At 44.4% G+C, this 19,181-nt stretch overlaps 1 protein-coding gene across 2 annotated transcripts in view; it reads left to right on the top strand.

Moving 5' to 3' along the window:
• CNNM2 (cyclin and CBS domain divalent metal cation transport mediator 2) overlaps window positions 1-17,864 on the top strand; it is a 139,737-nt gene extending 121,873 nt beyond the window's left edge. The window contains exons 5-8 of one of the 2 annotated variants that reach the window (XM_030865501.2): window positions 8,591-8,684; window positions 11,584-11,649; window positions 15,454-15,638; window positions 16,238-17,864. In XM_030865501.2, coding sequence (XP_030721361.1) covers window positions 8,591-8,684; window positions 11,584-11,649; window positions 15,454-15,638; window positions 16,238-16,447 — 555 coding nt within the window. In that variant the 3' untranslated portion in view covers window positions 16,448-17,864. The remainder of the gene's footprint in view (window positions 1-8,590; window positions 8,685-11,583; window positions 11,650-15,453; window positions 15,639-16,237) is intronic. The other variant, XM_030865502.2, reaches the window with a different exon arrangement.
• Window positions 17,865-19,181: the final 1,317 nt, after the last annotated feature.

The following is a 19,181-nucleotide window of genomic DNA, read 5'->3' as shown; positions in this document are numbered from 1 at the left end:
CCTGATTATTCTACTAACCTTAGTCTCATTCAATCCTGAATTGTTTTTCTTTTTCTCTGGGGATAGACAAGCTTGAAACTCTGAGGGGGTTGGGAATTTATTTTATTTACTACAGCGAAGGAGTAAGGCATTCATGTTTCTCCTAAAATCTAGATGTGAATATTCCTTAAACCTAGAGAAACTGAATGACATTTAAGATAGTTTATTTAGAACTTTGAGGATTGATATTGTGAATTTCAGTACTATTAGAAACTCTGTGGCTTTCAATCGTCAATTTTTATATAGTTAGCGTTTATGAATTCTGATTCAGTAATGCTCTATTGGTATGTAAAAAAGCCATTTCCTGGCTGGTGGATCTAAAAATAGATTTTATGGAAGAGGGACTTCATAATTCTTGTCACTTTATAAGTAAATCTTTAAAGATATTTTTGATAAGGTTTTTATGTCCATGTACCTATATTTGAATACCTATGTCATGTTAAATATTTTTACAAATGTGACAAGTTCTTGGAACTGACGATGTCATGGGAGTTTTTTTTAATATTTATTTATTTATTTTTGGCTGTGTTGGATCTTAGTTACTGCGTGCGGGCTTTCTCTAGTTGCAGCGAGCGGGGGCTACTCTTCCATGTGGTGTGCGAGCTTCTCATTGCGGTGGCTTCTCTTGTTGCGGAGCATGGGCTCTTGGCACGTGGGCTTCAGTAGTTGTGGCTCGTGGGCTCAGTAGTTGTGGCTCACGGGCTCTAGAGCGCAGGCTCAGTAGTTGTGGCACACGGGCTTAGTTGCTCCGCAGCATGTGGGGTCTTCCCAGACCAGGGCTCGAATTCGTGTCCCCTGCATTGGCAGGCGGATTCTTAACCACTGCGCCACCAGGGAAGCCCCATCATGGGACTTTCATAAAGATTTCAAGGATTTATGGAGGTATTCAGACTGTAGAGTTTGGTGAAAATCATGTTCTTGAAGGCCAGGCAGTTACCTGAGGTACCCAGAGTATGACAAAATGAAATATCATAATACCCTGTCAGTCTAGTGTGCCATCACCATTTACAGAGTCTATTCCACCCTAAAATATCACTAATCCATCATTGGAATTTCATGCCAGGTTATTGAGCATGTTCTACTGCATTTCAAGAGCATTAAACCAGAGGAAAGCGGCTGTAGCTGCTTCCCTTCCTGGCCCCAGTGCCAGCGAGCTGCCGTCTTCAGACACTAGAAAAACTCTTTTATTAAGTAATTCATGTTTGGAATACAATTATAACTAGAAACAATCACTTTGAGTTTAAACCCTAGATGAAATAAAGTCTAATTTATTCGAAGCAAACCATTTAAGTAAGCTTACTTAAAAGAATATTCTATAGGTTATGGGACACATACTGCGTATGAATAAAAAGGCACTTTCAAGTTTTATCTGAGAAAGTAGATTTTTAAACTAGAATGTATTGTGATAAAAGCACAATAAATAGTGAAAGAAAACGTTATTGGCTCTACATGTCTTTAATAACTTAACAGAATACACATATAAAAGTAGGAATGGGTAGGAACATAATCTTGGTGGAAAATTTTTTCCACCATCATAAAAGAGCAAGAAAAAAAATGTTAGAGTTTTAAATTGTGTAAATAAAATTAACCAAGTTGAAGAAAATTAAATATAAAGCCAGGGAAATACACTTTAAAAAAAAAGTTTTATGTTACTTCTTCATAAAAATTGGTCATTTGCGCTGTCACATGTAAATTCTAATAAATTCAGAAAGATAGAAATTTCATAAAACTACCTGCATAGATCATAATGAAATAAAATTAGACATAAAAATGCATAATCGAAAAGTACTAAGCTATTTTAAAACTAATCAATTCTCTTACAAAGGTTTATACATAAGGTATAGAATAAAAGACTATTAAATAATATAAATACCGTATCCACAGTATGTCGAAGTTTAAAATTTTATTCCTCTAGGTATTTACATAAGAAAAAATATCTCTGATTTTCTATAATAGAAAAAGAGCAAAGCAACAAACTAAAAAGAACAAATTAAATAATAGTGTCATGAAAATAACTTTTAAAATGAAAACGTTTTACATCCCATAAATAAAGATTGGTTCTTCTAAAAGATTAAAAAAAACATTATTCTATTTGCATAATTAATGTGATAAGAGAAAAAAGAAAACTAGAAGTTCTCCCTTCCCCCCAAAAAAGCAGCTAGAATCAAAGGAATTGCTTGGGGAAAAAAAAAAAAATTGAGACTCTAAAGAACTCGATTTCTGTATTGTACAAATAGAACCAGATGATTTGATAGTTAAACGCATTCTTTACGACAGCATGGCCTAGTCTAAAGTCTGATAATGTTCTGGACCAGTCTCACTTGTCCACATTGATGGAGAATTCCTAAATAAAAAGGTAGCAGTTAGAGACCAATAATGGACCGAAAGAGCTATTCACTGTGACTGTGACTGAATTAGGATTATTTTAGGTATTCAGGGCTAGTTTAATAGAAGGACAACAAAACTAAAATATGCCGTGTTAATTAGGGAAGCAGTAAAGGAAAAAATCCCTATGCTTAAATCAATAGATATCAGGACAAAATTAAGCATCCATTCTCGATTTCTAAAACAAACCAAAAACAAAAAATCTTTGTAAAAATCCATGATGAACAGTGAACAAAAAGGAAAAGTGCTGTAAACCAATCACATGCTTAAACTGGCAGCTTCCTTTTGGGAATAAATATATAAAACCCCTCATATACATGCATTTCAAGAAATCTTTTTTTATAAAGCTTTTTATGCAAATAGATTTATAGCAAATAAATCTATCAATTATAATTAAAGTAGTAGAAATAGTCCATATGTCTAAGCTAATCAAATTTCAGTGTGGAAATAAATTTCAGTGTGGTCATAAAAGAAGTAGAAAGCATGTACAAAAATATGTCAAAAAAGATAGTGTGCCTGTAATTATAACTATTATAAACCATTTTTCTAATATAGATAGTTGATATTTTACAGTGAAGTATTTATTGGTCCTTTGGGGAGTAAAATGTCTAAGCAGATAAAAAAATATCATTGTTCTTACACAACATGTAATTAGGTTATGATTTTAGTAAATATAAAGAATAATAAGAAAACAAGAGGAATAGCTTTTTTCTTTACCGATTATGTAATCAATGGAAAGAGGGATGCTTTTTTTTCTGGGGTTAATTTTTGTTGATTTCATGCCCCAGATGTTTTGTTGTTCAATTGCCCCATCCACTCTTTTCCTTTAGGGCTTCTGACATAGATTTGAAAGGGTTTTTCCCCACGGAGTGAAATCTGTTCTTTTGTGGAGGTGGCAGGTAGCATCTTAGAACTAAACAGCCTTTGACAATATTTAATATCATTTCACTTGTTATTGGGAGAGAATTGAAGCCTTCAATACCAAACCTTCTCAAGGAGTTTTGAGTTGCAGGGTCTCCGTGTCCCAGTGAATAATGTTTCCTCACTCTTGAGTTGTGTACAGATAACACAGCCATGTTACAGAAAAAAATTATTTAGATACCTAGTGTTGCCTCTATTTTTTAAAAGTTAAATACGTATAAATATAAAACTAGCATGAGCTCCTTTTGAACCCTTTGAGCTGAGAACTCTTACATAGAACAATAAAGAAAACAAGTTTGTAATTAGTATTTTAAATGTGTAAATGACACTGTTTGGCTGATAGGAAAGTACCACTGGTCGCAGGATGGTAGCAGGGAGCTCTGGCGCTGGCTCTTGCATTCAGCACACTTAGGTCCCTGTGTGCCTGGCAAGGATGGCACCCTCCAGCCCTGTGCCCAGTTTGAGCTACTCTGTATGTTTGTACAGTGTGTTGTATTGTTATTTGGTCTCCACTGGGTGTGACCGGATTATTTGTATGTTTAGTCCTCCCCTGTTCCTTTCTCTTTGGCTCAGTGCTTCTCACACTTCAGTGTGCTTGGGAATCCCTTGGGGATTCAGTACGTCTAGGGTGGAGTCCGAAGTGCTTCATTTCTAACAAGCTCCCAGTTGGTTGAGTAGCAGGCCTTAGCCACGATGATTCACGTAGTAAGAACAACTTAACAGATTTGAGCGCTAAGGCAAATGCTGCCACTGACATCTGGTGGCAGCACTTGGTTAGAAGGTGGTCAGCCAGATAGCCTGAAATATATGTAAATTAATTTTTGACCGTCAAAAAAAATTTTTTTTTAATTTAAGTGTTTATGAAGCAAACTTGCTGAGTCCTAGGACTACATCTGTGGACTGCAGATTGAAAAATGTTGCTAGAGGATCTCTGGGTGGTGCATCCCCTCTTACTGGGCAGTGCTGGTGAACACAACCTAGCACTTGTGCCCCTGGCATTTCATTACCTCCTTTTAGGTGTCAAACCCTATTTTGTGATGGTGATTTAAAAAACAAAAACAAAATTAAAAAAGAACTCAATTCCAGAGTGGGCAGGAGACCAAGTAGATGCTCAGCGTGTGGGATCTGAGGGTCTTCAGCCTTGAGTCCACGGCTTCCACTGAGCGCTTGATCTAGTTTGTGCCAACGAGGATCGCTTAGGCTTCTGCCTTGAGGCCAGGTACAGCACGTGACTGCTGGGTACTTTGTGGATGCTGAGAAACTTTGAAAAGAGTTGTCTAATACCTTTTTCCAAAGGAAGGTAGGATTCTGTAGTAGTAACTTTACTCGGGGAGCCAGCTTTGCCTGGGACAGTGAGACTGTCTTCCAGTTTTGTCAGTTTACCAACATGAAGCCCTAGCTTCCTTTGGGAGTCTGTCCTGTCTCGATTTTTGTGTGTGTGTGTGATATACTAGACTAAAGCAAATTCGTGAATGTTTCAAAAGTAAAATTGATACGGAGCTCCTTCCCTATATGGAAGAAATTTATTTTCTGAGAAGACACCTGATTGAACTTGGGCCAGGCAAGCCGCTTCCTTATGGGGTAGCCCTGCTTTGTGTACTGGTAGGTTTACTCGAAAATGGTCACTTCTTTGAGACGCTGACACACATAGATGAGTAAAAAAAAAATGTGTTCACTGGATGTTTCTAAAACTTGCCTACCAGGAAAGCTTCAGTCCTCTAGAGAAGGAGATGGGGCTGGGCAGTTTTTAAACTTTTGGAATTGTAGAATCCCAGGATGTTAGAACTGAGAGAACCACAGGTCTCCTCTCCTTTGCTGCAGTTTTACAACTGCAGCAAAATTAGTCTAGTGCAGTGGTTCCTAAATGCTGATACTTGGCAAAGTTTTCGCCAGTTTGAGGCAAAATGAGAAAAATAAAAACAGTTGCAGTGAGTTCTTCATAAAGCTATGTGTATTCAGCTTAAAGACCTGTTATTCTGAAATTATATATTTTCTATATTTTGGGGGTTAAAATGTCTGGGCTTTTGGGGAATGATGGTCGCAGTAGATAGCTGTGTTTTAAAAATATCTTTATTTTATGAAATAAAAATGTGGCAACCCTCTCTCTGTTTCTGAAAGGAAGATGGATTTTCCTAGTTCTTGGAATCCAAGCAGCTGGGAACCACTGACCTAGTACGCCTGCCTGTAATCTGATGGATCTAGACTCCAGAAGAAAGATAGCGGATCCTCTCCACCACCTGCTGGCCTGTCTTGGGGGGCAGGGAGAGATCAGCTGAGGGGCTGCAGATCTTCGAGCAGCTGTCCTAATTTAATTTGCAGACTCACAGCTGCTGGGGGAGTCTCTTGAGAGGCCAGGGTGCACAGAGGTTCCAGAGCTGCCACCCATTTGCAGGGACACGGAACACAGAAGGCCCTGTAGCTTGTTTAAAAAAAAAAAAAAAATTAAAGGATCCAGATCAACAGGAGAGCCATAGAAGCGATACGAGGCTCTGCGGCATTTGATCCTTCCTCCTGATTCTCTGCGTAGAAATGCAGGTTACATGATGGCCCTACAGACACTTCCGAGCTTACAGTCACTGAGGCAGACATTTTCAGTTAGCGTATACGTACATCCTAGCTCTCTGATACAAAATCAGGGATTAGTCCATGAAGAAATGGATAAGTAACTGAAGGTATACACAGCGGGCACCTCCATTTCTGCTGCTCGTCGTCTCTGAATATTGTGTCCCTGCCCCCCTCTCTTAGGGAGCCTACATCCCATTCTTTCCCACCAGCTTTTGGCTTTTGCTCCCTGAGTTCCCACCTTCTCTCTCCACTAACTTTCCCCCCTTTCTGCTCCAATTTGCCTAATCCTAAACAGGCCTCATTTGACCCCAAGGCTGCTGCCAGCTCCCCTGCAGCCCTGCTGCCTGTGCTTTGTCCCTCTTGCCCTCCCTTCCCTTCCACAGTCTGATTTCTTCAGGAAAAGACTCCCTGAGGCCACAATGGCTCCCTCCTCAGTGGCCCTCTGACCATCCTTTTACTCTGAGGTACTTCCCTCTCCCAGCTTCTGTGGTGACAACAGTTGTCCGGTTCTACTCATATCCGTTTTCCCTTTGGTCCCATATTTGTTTCTTTTTCTCCTCCTACTCCCAGTCAAGGGCTGTAATTCCTCATTTTCTCTTCTCCTCTCTCAGACCCCCATCTCCAGTTCTGACCTTTTCCCTGACCTTCGTCCTTCCATTTCAGCCTTTTTGATGGACTCTTCAAAAGGTCTTGTTTTCTTAGAGGGAATTCGTCCCCTCTTCCTGGCCCCCATCACTGATGCATCCCCTTCCCAACATTTCCATCTCCACTCATGGGGTCCCCGTTCTTCAAGTCGCTCGGAGCAAACTTCTCTTGTGATTATTGACGCCCCTCCCCTCCTTGCGCTTCTTTCTCCCTTACGGTTTCACCAAATTATGTTGATTCCTTATCCGTAGCTCCTCTCATAGTGATCTTTCTCCAGTCCTGTGGTTACTGCTCTCGTGTACGTCTAGACTTGATATTCCTGAAACCGTATTCCTCTGCTCAAGAACCTGACCTCATTAGCCCATCCTTCAAGGAGCTCTGCAGTCTGACCTGCTCACCAAACTGCTTTTCCAAACCCATCTCCCCTTCTTTCCTGGCAAACCCACTGAGCCTGGAAGTCTGCTGTCACCCACCTCTGACCTTCCTCAACACTGTTCCCTTCCCTTGACTCAAATCTTACTCCTCAGTTTTTCCTTCCTGTATAAAATTTATCTTTATACAAGAACAGGAAGAATTTTTGTTTATTGCCTTGCATCGTTGAGTTTCATGTGCTCTCCCCTTTTCTGGACTGTGTGCTCTCCCCTTTTCTGCATTGTATGCTCTTGGAGGAGCAAGGGCTGTCTTCTCACAAGGCTGCACAGCCTCTCCTGAGGACCCTACATGGTCAGGGTTTTTAGTGCCTGTTGGTTTGCAGGTTGATTTTATATTATAGCAAGAGAATTGCTTGGAGATTGATAAAACTGATATTTTCCATTGAATGAAGGAAAACCCAAAAGAGAGACAACAGATTGTTTTCTGAAGAAGGGTTTTGAGAAAGGGCTTCCATAACTGGGAATTTGGTTTAGAATAATAGGGAGTGATCACAATGATGGAGTTTGCGTTCGTAGGTGGCACAGTGTAGCCACCTGGTGAAGAGTTTGTTCTTCGGTTACTTCATCTTTCTGAGCCCTGCTCTCCTGATTTATAAGAGGGTGGTAATTGTGTCTGCTTCCTAGAGTTGTGAGCATTAAAATGGATTCATAAGCACTGAATTGTCAGCACAGTTTCTCTTCAATAAATGGTAGCTTAATTTTTGTTTACCCATAGTAAAGGATGTACCATAAACGTATCCTCCTACTAGAGAGGCAATAATTATAGGCAAGGTGAGCAAGTGCTGTTCTGATCCTTGACTTGGAAATCTGGAATGCAACTTGCTTATGAGGGTTTTCCAATAGCCCGGAAAAGGATTATGGTGAACCGTAAGGCTAGAGGGATGAATAAGGCACAGTGTGTCCCAGAGGAAATGATGAGAGGGAAGACGTTGTAGTCAAGTTAGAGGAAGGAAAGAAAAGGGAGAACCTTAGAAGAGGTTTTGTCCTGATGGAACGAGATTACTTAAGGTGCTTTGCCGAGAAGTACCATGGTGTCCCAGTGCCTCTGGAGTGTCTGGATGACCAGGGATTGGCCTGCGACGTGTCTGCTCAGTTGGTCAGGACCCATGCTAGGGAGATAAGAGGGAGTTCCGCCGCTGGGAGCCGGTTTAGTCCTCCCTGTTTCATGGTGACAAACCATGTTGGCCCTTGACCCTGACTCTGCTCTGACTCAGGCTCCCGTGGAACTGCTTGGGTGACAGTCACTGAGCACCTTCTCAGCGTTTGTCCCATGGGTGGAAAAAGAGCCCCATCTTTCACTTACTGGGAGGACTCTCAACCCACGGACTGGGATGCTGGGAAATATTGAGTGGACTCGTGGAAATTAAACATCACACTGCTTTCACCTCTGCATCTCCAGCTAAATCCAATTTTTCATATTTAAGATGAATTAACCCTCTCCTCCATCTAAGTGGGAAAGATTATCTGAGGCTTTTTTTTTACTTCCTTGAGATTGTTGGGAAAGGAGTTTAGACAAAAATCTGAGGAAGGACTAAATCTTGCATAGAGTTTGCAAAGAAATTCATGTAATTGGACTGAACGTGCTCCCTTTTTTCTTTTCACAGGGGAAAGTGGAAGTAGAAGCTGGGAAAGAAGGTATGAAGTTTGAAGCCAGTGCTTTTTCATACTATGGTGTAATGGCCCTTACAGCCTCCCCAGGTGAGTTTCCTTCTCAGCCTCAGGGCAGGGCTAGGTTTTAGGAAGTAATGCCCTTGTATTGTCATCTTTCTGTACCTGCTGGCTAACCCTATTTACTTTTGAACTTTTTATTGAAGTGTATCATGTATACAAGAAATACTGCTCACATCATACATATATACCTCCATGAATTTTCACAAACTGAACTCTCTTGTGTAAACCAGCTCCCAGATCAAGAGACAGCACATCACCAACCCCAGAGAACCCTCCCCCCACCCTCCCCTTTAGTCACTATCTCCCCAAAGTAACCACTGTCTTGACTTGTAAGCATTGACTAGTTTTGCCTCTTTTTGAACTTCAGGTAAATGGAATTATACAGGACATATTGCATTGAGTCTGGCGGCTTTTACCCAGTGTTGTCCTGGTCACACTCATCTGTACTGCTGTGTGAGCTTATACTCTGTTTCTTCTCATTGCTGTACAGTGTTCCATGGTATGAATATACAGCAATGCATTTATTCTTTTCACTGCAGATGGACACTGGGGTAGTTTCCTGTTTGGGGACTACTCTGAATTGTGTGTCTGTCACACTGTCCGCGTCCTTTGGTGAAGACATTTCTGTTGGGTGTATGTGTAGGAGTAGAATGGCGGGGTCGGCGTTAATAGCTGCAGCCCCACAGTTTCCCAGGGTGGCTGAGGCCGTCACACTCCTGCCCGTGCTGACCGGGGTTCCAGTGGCTCCACGTCCATCACTTGATAACTGTTGACTCTTTTAGATGTTAACTATTCTGGACTTTTATTTTTTTTTGGACTTTTTTTAATTTGCATTTTTCTGAGGGTAGTTGAGGTTTTAATGTATATCCACTGCCTATAGCTGGCTCTTCTCAACTAGAGAGCTGGCCAGTTAAGTCAGCCAACTAAGGGTGGGTGTGCCACGGGGTATCGACCTAGTGCTCTGAGCACAAGATGCCAGAAAGCGGTGTCTGTTCTAGTAGGAACATGGACGCGGATACTTGGCTCACCTCTGGGATGGGACTTGAATGGTTCCTCTTTGCACCACTTGCTTTGCTACCTTATCCCCGCTGGAACAGGGCAGGCAGGTAAACAGGGGCTGCAGTACCACCTTGTGGCCAAAATACCAAATGACATGCTGTGCTAGGAAATAACCTTTTATAAACCTCAAACTTTAAAATAGCCGATCCTAAAAGAATGCTGTCACTTCTGAAAACCAGTCTCAAAAAGGGGAGGGGGCACCTGCAGACAAGTCTGTGTTGTGACGTTGGTCCTCATCTACTGCTCCACACAATGTCTCAGGTGCCCAGAGATGTTACAGTTAGAAAGCCAGGCAAATGTCAAGAATTCTCTGACATTTCTAAACCTCCCCTGTCCCCGATGCATCTGCTCACTATCCTGGTGCAGGTTTTTGAGTCACATGGGCCAGTGTCCCCATTGTCTAGCACCCAGTGTGAACAAAAGCCTGTCTAACCCCACTTAATTAGTAGGTGTCTGCTGTCAACTTCAAGGTGATCTTCTGTTTTCACTGCTACTGAGAGGACGGGGAGATTCTTAACGAGGCCAAGAAGACCTCGGAGACAGCCTGAGTTCCACTTATGGGTTATCTGACTGAGAAAGGCCCTTGGCTTCCTCGTTATGAAAAGGGTATAAGGTTACCTCCTGTGGCTGTTAGAAGAATAGAATGTGATGATACTCACATGAGTACTTTGTCACCTTTAAAGCACAAGAGGAGATGTTTGTATAACACAAGTAGGTGCTGAGATTGTGACTATTGCTTGGCAACCACCCTCCAGTTCGCCCCAGGTTGGCAGAGTCAGGTACGTAAGGCGGCTTTGAAAGGACAGCTAGAGGAGTGACTTGTACATGTTTACGCATCACTAGTTCTTGAACCCTAGATATTAGCCCAGTTCATATTAAACCATGGATTTATATAGGGTAAATCACACTCAGGAAAGGAATTGAAGAGCAGGCCTTCCATATAGGAAGTGTGTGGGGCTGCAGTTTCCTACCTAATGTGGTAGGAAATGCTCGGAAGGGAGAGAATTTCATTAACGGCATCTTATTTACTTCAAAGCCCAGCGTTTTACTTGACTTTACATTGAGGATTCGGGATTTTGTATATTCATTGAGATGTAATGATAAGTACAGTAATCCCAAGATAATGTTTCTATTTATTAATGTTGATTGCCTAGAAAGACCCTACAGTAATCAGTTATCAAGACCGGCCCAGTTATTTGTCAATTATACCTCAAGTTAAAAACAAAACAAAACAAAAAACCTGCCCAGAAAATATGACCCCTGCCTGGTAGGGCATGTTGATTGACTCTGGTCTGTCATTCCCAGGAAATCTGTATATGATATTCTTTATTTACCTTCCTCTAATACTTTGAATTGCTATGGAATACTGTGAAATTTCAAAGCATCTGGTCAAAGTTACAATCAGACCAATTAAGAATGTAAATGAATTGAATAATTTTTTGCCCCAGATAGGGACGCTGTAGGCTGTGCTGTGAACAGGTATCGAGGTGCTGGCACAGGCAGCTTGGGTCATGCTCTCGGGGCAGCTGATGAATCAAGCTCCCCTTTTGCGTGGCTAGCTGTGATTGAAGTCTTTGAGAGCACGTTTTGAGCTATAAACTGCAATGGGGTATTACTGGCTTAAGAGATTTCTAGGTTAGTAAAGAAGCATGTGAGTAGGATTTCTCCCGATTTCAGCCTCCCTGTGTTCCTCTTCCTGGAAAGCAGTGTGTGTTCAGGTGATTTATATAATATCATATAGGCTTCTGCATTTCCGGAACTGAACGCTCCTATGGGTAGAACAGGTATCCAGTCCTGTCCCCTGATTACAGAGAGCTCCTTTCTTGCCTTTTGATATGGTCTCACCCTGTTTTTCTCCATTTTTCAGTTCCTTTGTCCCTGTCTCGTACCTTTGTTGTCAGCAGAACAGAGTTGTTAGCAGCAGGTTCTCCAGGTAATTCTGCATGTTTCCTTTTCATAATTCTGATTGCCTCCGTTGACCCTACCAAAGCCCAGCTGGCCGGGTCTGCTCCCTTTATTTGGTCAAGGCCATTTTCAGTTCTTCTTTGAGCTCTAAAACTCCATGGTTCTGTGACTAATAGTGAGCTATCCAGGACAGCATAAGCCCACAACAGATGCGCAAAGGGTTTGGGAGATGGGAAGGGTATCTTGAAACTGGGAAGGGGAGAGTGGGTCTGACATGGGTTCCCTGCGTGACCCATCCACACTGCTGACCTTGGATCTTCGAGGCTGCCCTTTGGTCTTTTGGTGACCTCAGCAAAGTCACGGTGCATGGAATTTGCAGAGGCCCCAAACCCGAGGATTCTTCTGCAGAACACATTCAGCCAAAAGGCTGAAGGACTATGAACTTTTCTTGGTGAGGCCCCCAAATCTCTGTTTCTTTGGTCCTTTTTGTGGCATCCATGTGAATGAGGTACTTGTATTTCCACCCTTCCTCGGGCAGGTGGCCCCGCTTCTCCTGTCTCGCTGTCTTTGTTTTGAAATTAGTACTGTGCACATTCCTAACGAGCTGCTGATTATTGCCCTGCAGGAGAGTATGCTCATGCCTGGCTAATATGTCCGGCTGCTAAAAAAGAAAGGCAGAGGTTTAATCTCTCTTTAATTAAAATTGCTGGGCTTTCCTATTTGGTAGTACAACTTTTCTGTATTTATTTTGTTCCGTACAGCTTATATTTTAAAATCTGACTGATGAGATTTGCATTTCATAATCCAGCTTCTGCAAAACTCTTAAAATGCGGATGTTCGGCAAAGGAGGCAATACTTGTCTTAGAAAGAAGCTAATATTCCCTCAGGTCTTTGCTCTTTAAAAAAATTGCGGGTGTTTGGGCATAAGATATTACTCGTGGGGCTATTTGAATCAAATCCGCTGACAGAATATACATGTATACACATAGATGTATACATAAATATGTATTTATGTGTATGTTTGTATTGTTTCCTCCCTATTTTATTTGCTGGCATCTGCTACCAATTTAAAATGTCACAGATGCTGAAGTAAAGCGACTTTTGGCCGAAGCTCAGGGAAATGTCATTTGTGTCTTACTTTTTCCGTAGAACTTAGAGATTTCTTAGTTCTGCCCATTCCATCTGATCTAGTAATGAGAAAATCCACTTTGCGGGTCCAGGCCTTCGAGGTGCTGGCATTACAGTAATATGATACCTGATGAATGGGGGTTGAGCTACACCATTCATTTCCAGCCAGTTCCACTTGGTGCCTGGTGGCTCTCAGGGAGGAGGCTGGGAATGTTTCTTTATTGTGTCTTTCTAGCTTACTAGCAAATGAAAGCATCCCTAGGTAGGATGAATGAAATAAGCCAAGACCAAAAAACAAAGAAAACAATTCTGAGAAGGCATAAGAGGAATTAAAATTGTAAGTCTTTTTCATAATTATTGTCATAAAACCTTGGCACATAAATTTGGCAACAAAACATGACCTGCACTGGGAGGTGGCCACTTAAAGTCTTTGTCCTCCTTGGTATGAAGACCCGCACATCTCCCCACACGCCGATGAAAGCTGACTGTGCTGCTTCCTGTCGAGTTGCAGAAGAGGTCCTGGAAAACGGTCTGCTGCTCCAGACTGTGGCTGTGATGCTAGGCAGCGGGTTCCTGGCAAAGGAGAGGGTTTATCTCTCAGAAAACAGAGGGCAGTGGGTTGAGAGGAAGCTGACTGGGAGTCTAGATACTTTGGGAGACCAGAGAAATTGCCCTGTAATCCTCCTCAGGAGAAAATAACAGGAGATTGAGAAGCACTGCCTAAGGCCTCAGACGGCGATCTGGCCATGCACAGGGTCTGATCAGTAAGAAAATTGCCCTTTAAACGTTTTGTTTTTATAACCTTAAATTGTAACCCACCGAAGGGAACACCATTTCAGAAGTATCTGTAGATTTGGGGCTAAAGCCCAGGGATACAGTGGGATCCCTTGTTTCACAGACTGTTCCATCCATCCGCCTGTGGGAAGTTATCACAAGTACAGAGTAGCTTGATCCTGAGGGTAGGCGCGTGGTGGAGAGGTCTGGGATGACACTTATGGGAAAGAATATAATAATGTTAACAAGCCTCCTTTATCAGGCACTTACTGGGTGTCAGACGCCGTGCTAGGCACTTTATATACCTTATCTCATTTCGAATCTCCATAAGACCTTACGAGGTGGGTGCTATTACTGTTCGCCTTTTACAGACAGGGACTCTGAGGCTTAGCAAAGTTGGGTCATCTGATCAAAGTTGGGTCATCTAAATAGAAAACATCTGATAAATTAATTTGCCTTGTTCTCGTAGATAAGTGGAAGCAGCAAGAGGAACTGCTATTGAGTATAATTTTGACTAACAATGGAAAATTGGTTCATGACATGAAAATTGTAGGGAAAGTGGTTACATGAAAATTTTAGGAGAAAGGGGACTCGCCACATGAGGTTCCTTGAGTACTTGCCATGTTTTGTTCTGCATGTCATATTTTAAGAGGGACTTTGCTGGGACTTCCTTGGAGGTCCAGTGGTTAAGACACTGCACTCCCAATGCAAGAGGCACGGGTTTGATCCCTGGTTGGGGAACTAAGAATCCCGCATGCCGCACGGCGTGGCCTAAAAAAAAAAAGAACAGAGGGACGTTTGCTGAATGGACTCTCAGACAATGATGGTCAGGATGGGGTAAGGGGGGGGGATAAAACATGTGAGGTGAACAGTTGAATCATTTAGCCCGGAGAGGAAGAGACTTAGCTATCTTCAGACTTTTAAGGGCTATTCCAAGTAGCAGAGGAATGGAAAGCACTCAGTAGAGCTCCACAGAGTGGAGGAGAGTGAAGTTGGGGAAGCAGATTTTGATGGGTGTGATGACAGACTTTCCGATAGTTGAAGGGTGGGACCAGCTGAGAGCCAGTCAGGGATACATTGCAAAGAGGAGCCAACCATCAGGTGGGAGAATTGGTCCCCTTCAATCCCGTGACGTTGTGCAATTCAGCGTGGGCACCCAGTTGATATTTGTGCAATAGGTTTGACTAGAGAAGCAAAAATGGAAGAAGCCCTGGTGAGGGTGTGGGTTTTATTTTTAATGAAATTTATTAGAAGCTATGGTGAACATGCCTCTAAAAGCAGCAACACTTAGGCTCACCTGGATTTCCTTTCACTTTGTTTTAATGAAAGAGTACTGTCGATCTCATTGAAGACTCCCCCAGCACCTAAGGTGACTAATCAAACCGTCTCAGGGTTTGGTGTCTTCCAGGGTTCTTAACAATCCTGAGATGTCCTCGGGCTGCCTGACAGGGATTTTACTGGGGTCAGAGGCAAAGTTAACAGGTTTGGCTGCCAGGTATGGTATAAGCAGACAGAAGTGTTTTGATCCCTTTAAAAACATGTACTCATTTATGAACGTTCAAGAGTCCTTTGTTTTTGCTTCTGGCAAAATAATGCAGCGCTGCCTTCCTACAGCCCATGTTTCGTATCAAGTAGCTTCTGTGTCTCGGACCTCACCTCCCCGGCCTGTGCTCCTGACACAGTGTGCAGCCACGGGGTCTTTGCTCTTGGAAACTCGGAGGATTGGGTCTGTTGGCGTGGACGGGGGCCGGGAACGTGTTGCAGGAGAAGCCGTGAGCGTGCTGTAGGAGACCCTGCAGCTGAGCTGCATGGCCGAGGCGTCTGGCATAAGTTGATTGAGCTTGTCTATTCATTATTATTGGGAAAATAAAGAGCTTTGAGTTGCATTTACCTCACTTAAAAGGCAGTTGGGTTTCTTCTCCTTTTCCAGGTGAAAACAAGTCACCTCCTCGCCCATGCGGCTTGAATCACTCGGACTCTCTCAGTCGCAGTGACCGGATCGATGCGATAACGCCGACGTTGGGGAGCAGCAACAATCAGCTCAGCTCTTCGTTCCTCCAAGTCTACATCCCGGACTACTCGGTGCGAGCCCTCTCCGATCTCCAGTTTGTTAAGGTAAGAGCAGACAACGGCTTGGCAGGGCCCGGCAGGCGGCGGTCAGCTTCCACCGAGAGCGTTTGGCTCCGCGGCCTCTGCGCCGAGCCTGCCTCGGTCATTTTGCGGGTGCCCTGCCTCCAGCTCCTGTGCCCTGACTCTGGCTGGGGAAGAACATCGGTCTCCTTGGCTCTGTCCAGTGAGCTGCCAAGTCACATGTGGCTTTTTCAGGGAACGAGAGCTGGAGGGGGTAAGAAAATGAGTAAACGTTTCCAGCCGGTCTTCACAAGAGACGGAGCTCTTTTCTTAGGCTGAAATAAAGATAGCTTTGGGGGGGATGAGCCAGCTTTAGCTGATGGAAGCCATTTTCTAGTCTCTGTGAAATGTCGAGACAGAACTTGGAAATGGCTTATTATATATCAGCAAAAAGTGAATTGTTCACTAGAATCAACTTGAACTTTAAAAAGTGGCTCAGTTTATACTCAAGGATGGTTTTCTTCTAGAGCAACTGCTAGGGGCCCTTCGGGGGATGTAAGGTGTAATAAATACCATATGGAGACAAGAGAGCCTAAAAATAAACATTATCTCGGTTTGTTTTCTGTACCATCTCCTGGCCTCAGATCTCAAGACAGCAATACCAAAATGCCTTGATGGCATCCCGGATGGACAAAACTCCTCAGTCTTCAGACAGTGAAAACACTAAAATTGAATTGACTCTTACGGAGCTGCACGACGGGTTGCCAGACGAGACGGCCAACCTGCTCAATGAACAGAACTGTGTGACGCACAGCAAGGCCAACCACAGCCTGCACAGCGAAGGCGCCATCTAGAGCACCGGCCTCGGCCTCCGCGTCTGACCGTGAATCCCATTAGTGTGCGCTTGTGTGCCATGCTGCATCCTGCACCATCCTGAGACCAAAGACTTTGTCCCCTTCCTGGAAGCAGCAGAGGAGGCCGGGGAGGGCAGGAATGGAAACTGGAGACGTGAAATCGACAGCCAGGGCGTGGCATTCGAGATTATGGAGATGAATTTCTTCCGCCCAAATAGAATCATGTTTATTTTTTCAGCTGTACCTTTTATCATTATCCACTCTCCTCCTCCCTCGATTTGCATGAAGTTGAAAATTGTTGCGATTTATTTTTTTCCGAGAGATCATGTTTTTAAAAAGTGTCTTTTGCAGAGTTTTAAATTGTTCTGTCTGAACTCTGCTGTGACCCCATGATGTAACCTTAGAAGGATGGACTTGTCCCTCCAGTGGCCTTCCTTGGCCCCCGCCCCAGGGAGGGGCACCGTTCCTCTGTGCCCCAGTGGGTGTCGCTGTCGAACTTCAAGGATGAATGACACAGACCTGCCCAGGCTGTTGGCCCTGAAGGGTAGAGCCTGCACAGGGACCTGCAGCCTCTCTGAGCTCAGTGTTGTTTTAAGTTAATGTTTAACGGTGTCCCTTTCCCTCAGAAAGGTTTAACGTTTGCTTGGAATGTGATTTTGCTCCCACTCTAAGGAATTTTTATCACCAAAATGAATGTTAATGGATTTTAAACCTATGGTTTATCTTTGCAAGAGGCGAGGTGGCTTCACCCCAACATTCCCACAGCCTGGGGCCTCCAGCTCAGCCAGGCCTCTTCCGCCCCAGCTTACAGAGCGCCGTCACCCACTGCCCCGTCCTTGCTCTTGTTAACCCACGATGCTGCTACACAGATGCCAAATGGAAATCTTCCACAGGGCCCTCGAGTAAACTCGTGGTGTGGAGTCCATGCTCCTGCCCTTCCCGCTGGGATGTATGTCATTGTCAGAAAAGGAGTCGGACCTTCCAGCTGTGCTCTGTGCACCCTGCCGAGAAGGCACGTCTAGGCCCATGTGTCTAAAGGAGGGAACACTGGGGACTGCCGGCACCTGCCCCCTTCCCCTGTCCCTGGGCCCGCGGGGCCCAGCAGTGGCTGTGTCCCCGCCTGAGGACCTCTGTGTCTCCCACCTCAGACGTGGTCCACGCCAGAGAGGCTGCCCATACAGCCAGGGTCAGTTTGGCCCCAAACAGGGATTCAGAAACCAAATGTGTGTTGTGGCCATTTCATGTGTGTCTCTGTCTTATTTTACTATCAAATTCATCACGTGTAGTGAAATTAATGTCAGGAGGTATTTCTTGAGTGACTGAATTCCTAACTCTTTTATCTGTGTTTTAAGTGTTAACCCAAGGGATATGTGCATTTTGTCGGCAACATTCGTACACTGAAATGACTTCCTACTGACCACAGTTTTCGTATAGACCTGTCAGTCCTCGCTGCGTCCAGTCACTAGGTGAGAAGATAGCATCTTCTCCACTGGGTCTCACTGCACGAAGGGAAGCCCTGGGGCTAAGCGGCAGTTTCTTCTCCTTCCTCCAGGTAGGACTGTGCACCCCAGGCTGCGCGCTGGCTGGCGGGTGGGAGCTGCGGTTGGGAAAGAACCAGCAACACGCTGGGCTTGCCTCCCGGTGAGCAGCTCGGTGGCTCCAGTGTCATGTGCGCACCTGGCGCAGTGTTTCCCCTGGAATGTTGGTCCTGGAGCATCTTCCTCAGAAGGTGCCGTGCCCCTTAGTGAGGGAAGTACTGGTCTCACCTGGTAGAAGTCACCAGGTGCCCCCTCAAGGGGCTGAGTGGCCTGCTGCTGGCACCCAAATCAGAGCACCGTGGGATGGTGCTCCCACCGCAGAGCTTGACGTTAGTGGGACCCTGTACTGTGATATTTGCTTTTATAAACAAACCCATCCAAGTGTAAAGGTCTCACTTCCTTAAGATGCGTCTAGCTGAGCACAGCGTCAGTATGACATGACACAGGAACTGGGATTATCTGTAGGGGGTGCAGAAATGAGAGAGAGTTCCCTGTAACAGTGAAACCTGGGCCTTGCTAGGGGAGGAGGCTTCTGCCCCAGCCAGCACGCCACGCTCTGGGCCGGGACAGCAGTGCCATCCCTGTGGTCTGGTGCAGCCGGGCTGCCAAGCCGTGGTTCCTCTGGCCTCCCGGATCTTCTCCCGTCGGCTTCCCCTGGCCTATCTGCTTTGATCTGCCTCTCCACACGCAGTCCGTCTCCGGGCGCCTTGCTCCTGGAAGGAGCCTCTGGGATCACAGTTACTGTGCTGGATCTTTTTTGGAGCCCCACTGCTGCTCTGTGAATCCTAAAGCCCTTTTGAGAGGATTCCAGCTGCTGGCTCCTTGACTTCAGGGAGAAATGGTTGACGTTTCCATACTGCCTTACCTGCTCAGTGTGTGGCTTTTTGAAAAGTCCTCTCTAGAAAGGAGCTGGCACGGGGGGGCTTTGCAGTAGGGCTCCTGGAGGACGAAATCTTAGCCTCCCAAGTTCGTGTTTATTTTCTATAAACTACTCTTTACCTTTGATTTTTCACACTGTTTTATAACAACAGGGAGTCCCAAATAAGTCCTGTCTGGTCCCTGAAGGAATGAAGGCTAACATTTGGCTACAGTTATATCTGCTTTGGGCAAGGCCCGAGACCCTTCAGATGGTAACACTCAGTATCTGAGTGACAGATTCCTCTTTCAGGCCCCCCACTTTCCTTCTGGAAACTAAC

Source organism: Globicephala melas, chromosome 16 (genome assembly GCF_963455315.2).
Source record: "Globicephala melas chromosome 16, mGloMel1.2, whole genome shotgun sequence".
NCBI classification, from domain to species: domain Eukaryota; kingdom Metazoa; phylum Chordata; class Mammalia; order Artiodactyla; family Delphinidae; genus Globicephala; species Globicephala melas.
This window is presented reverse-complemented; position numbering and strand designations above follow the sequence as displayed.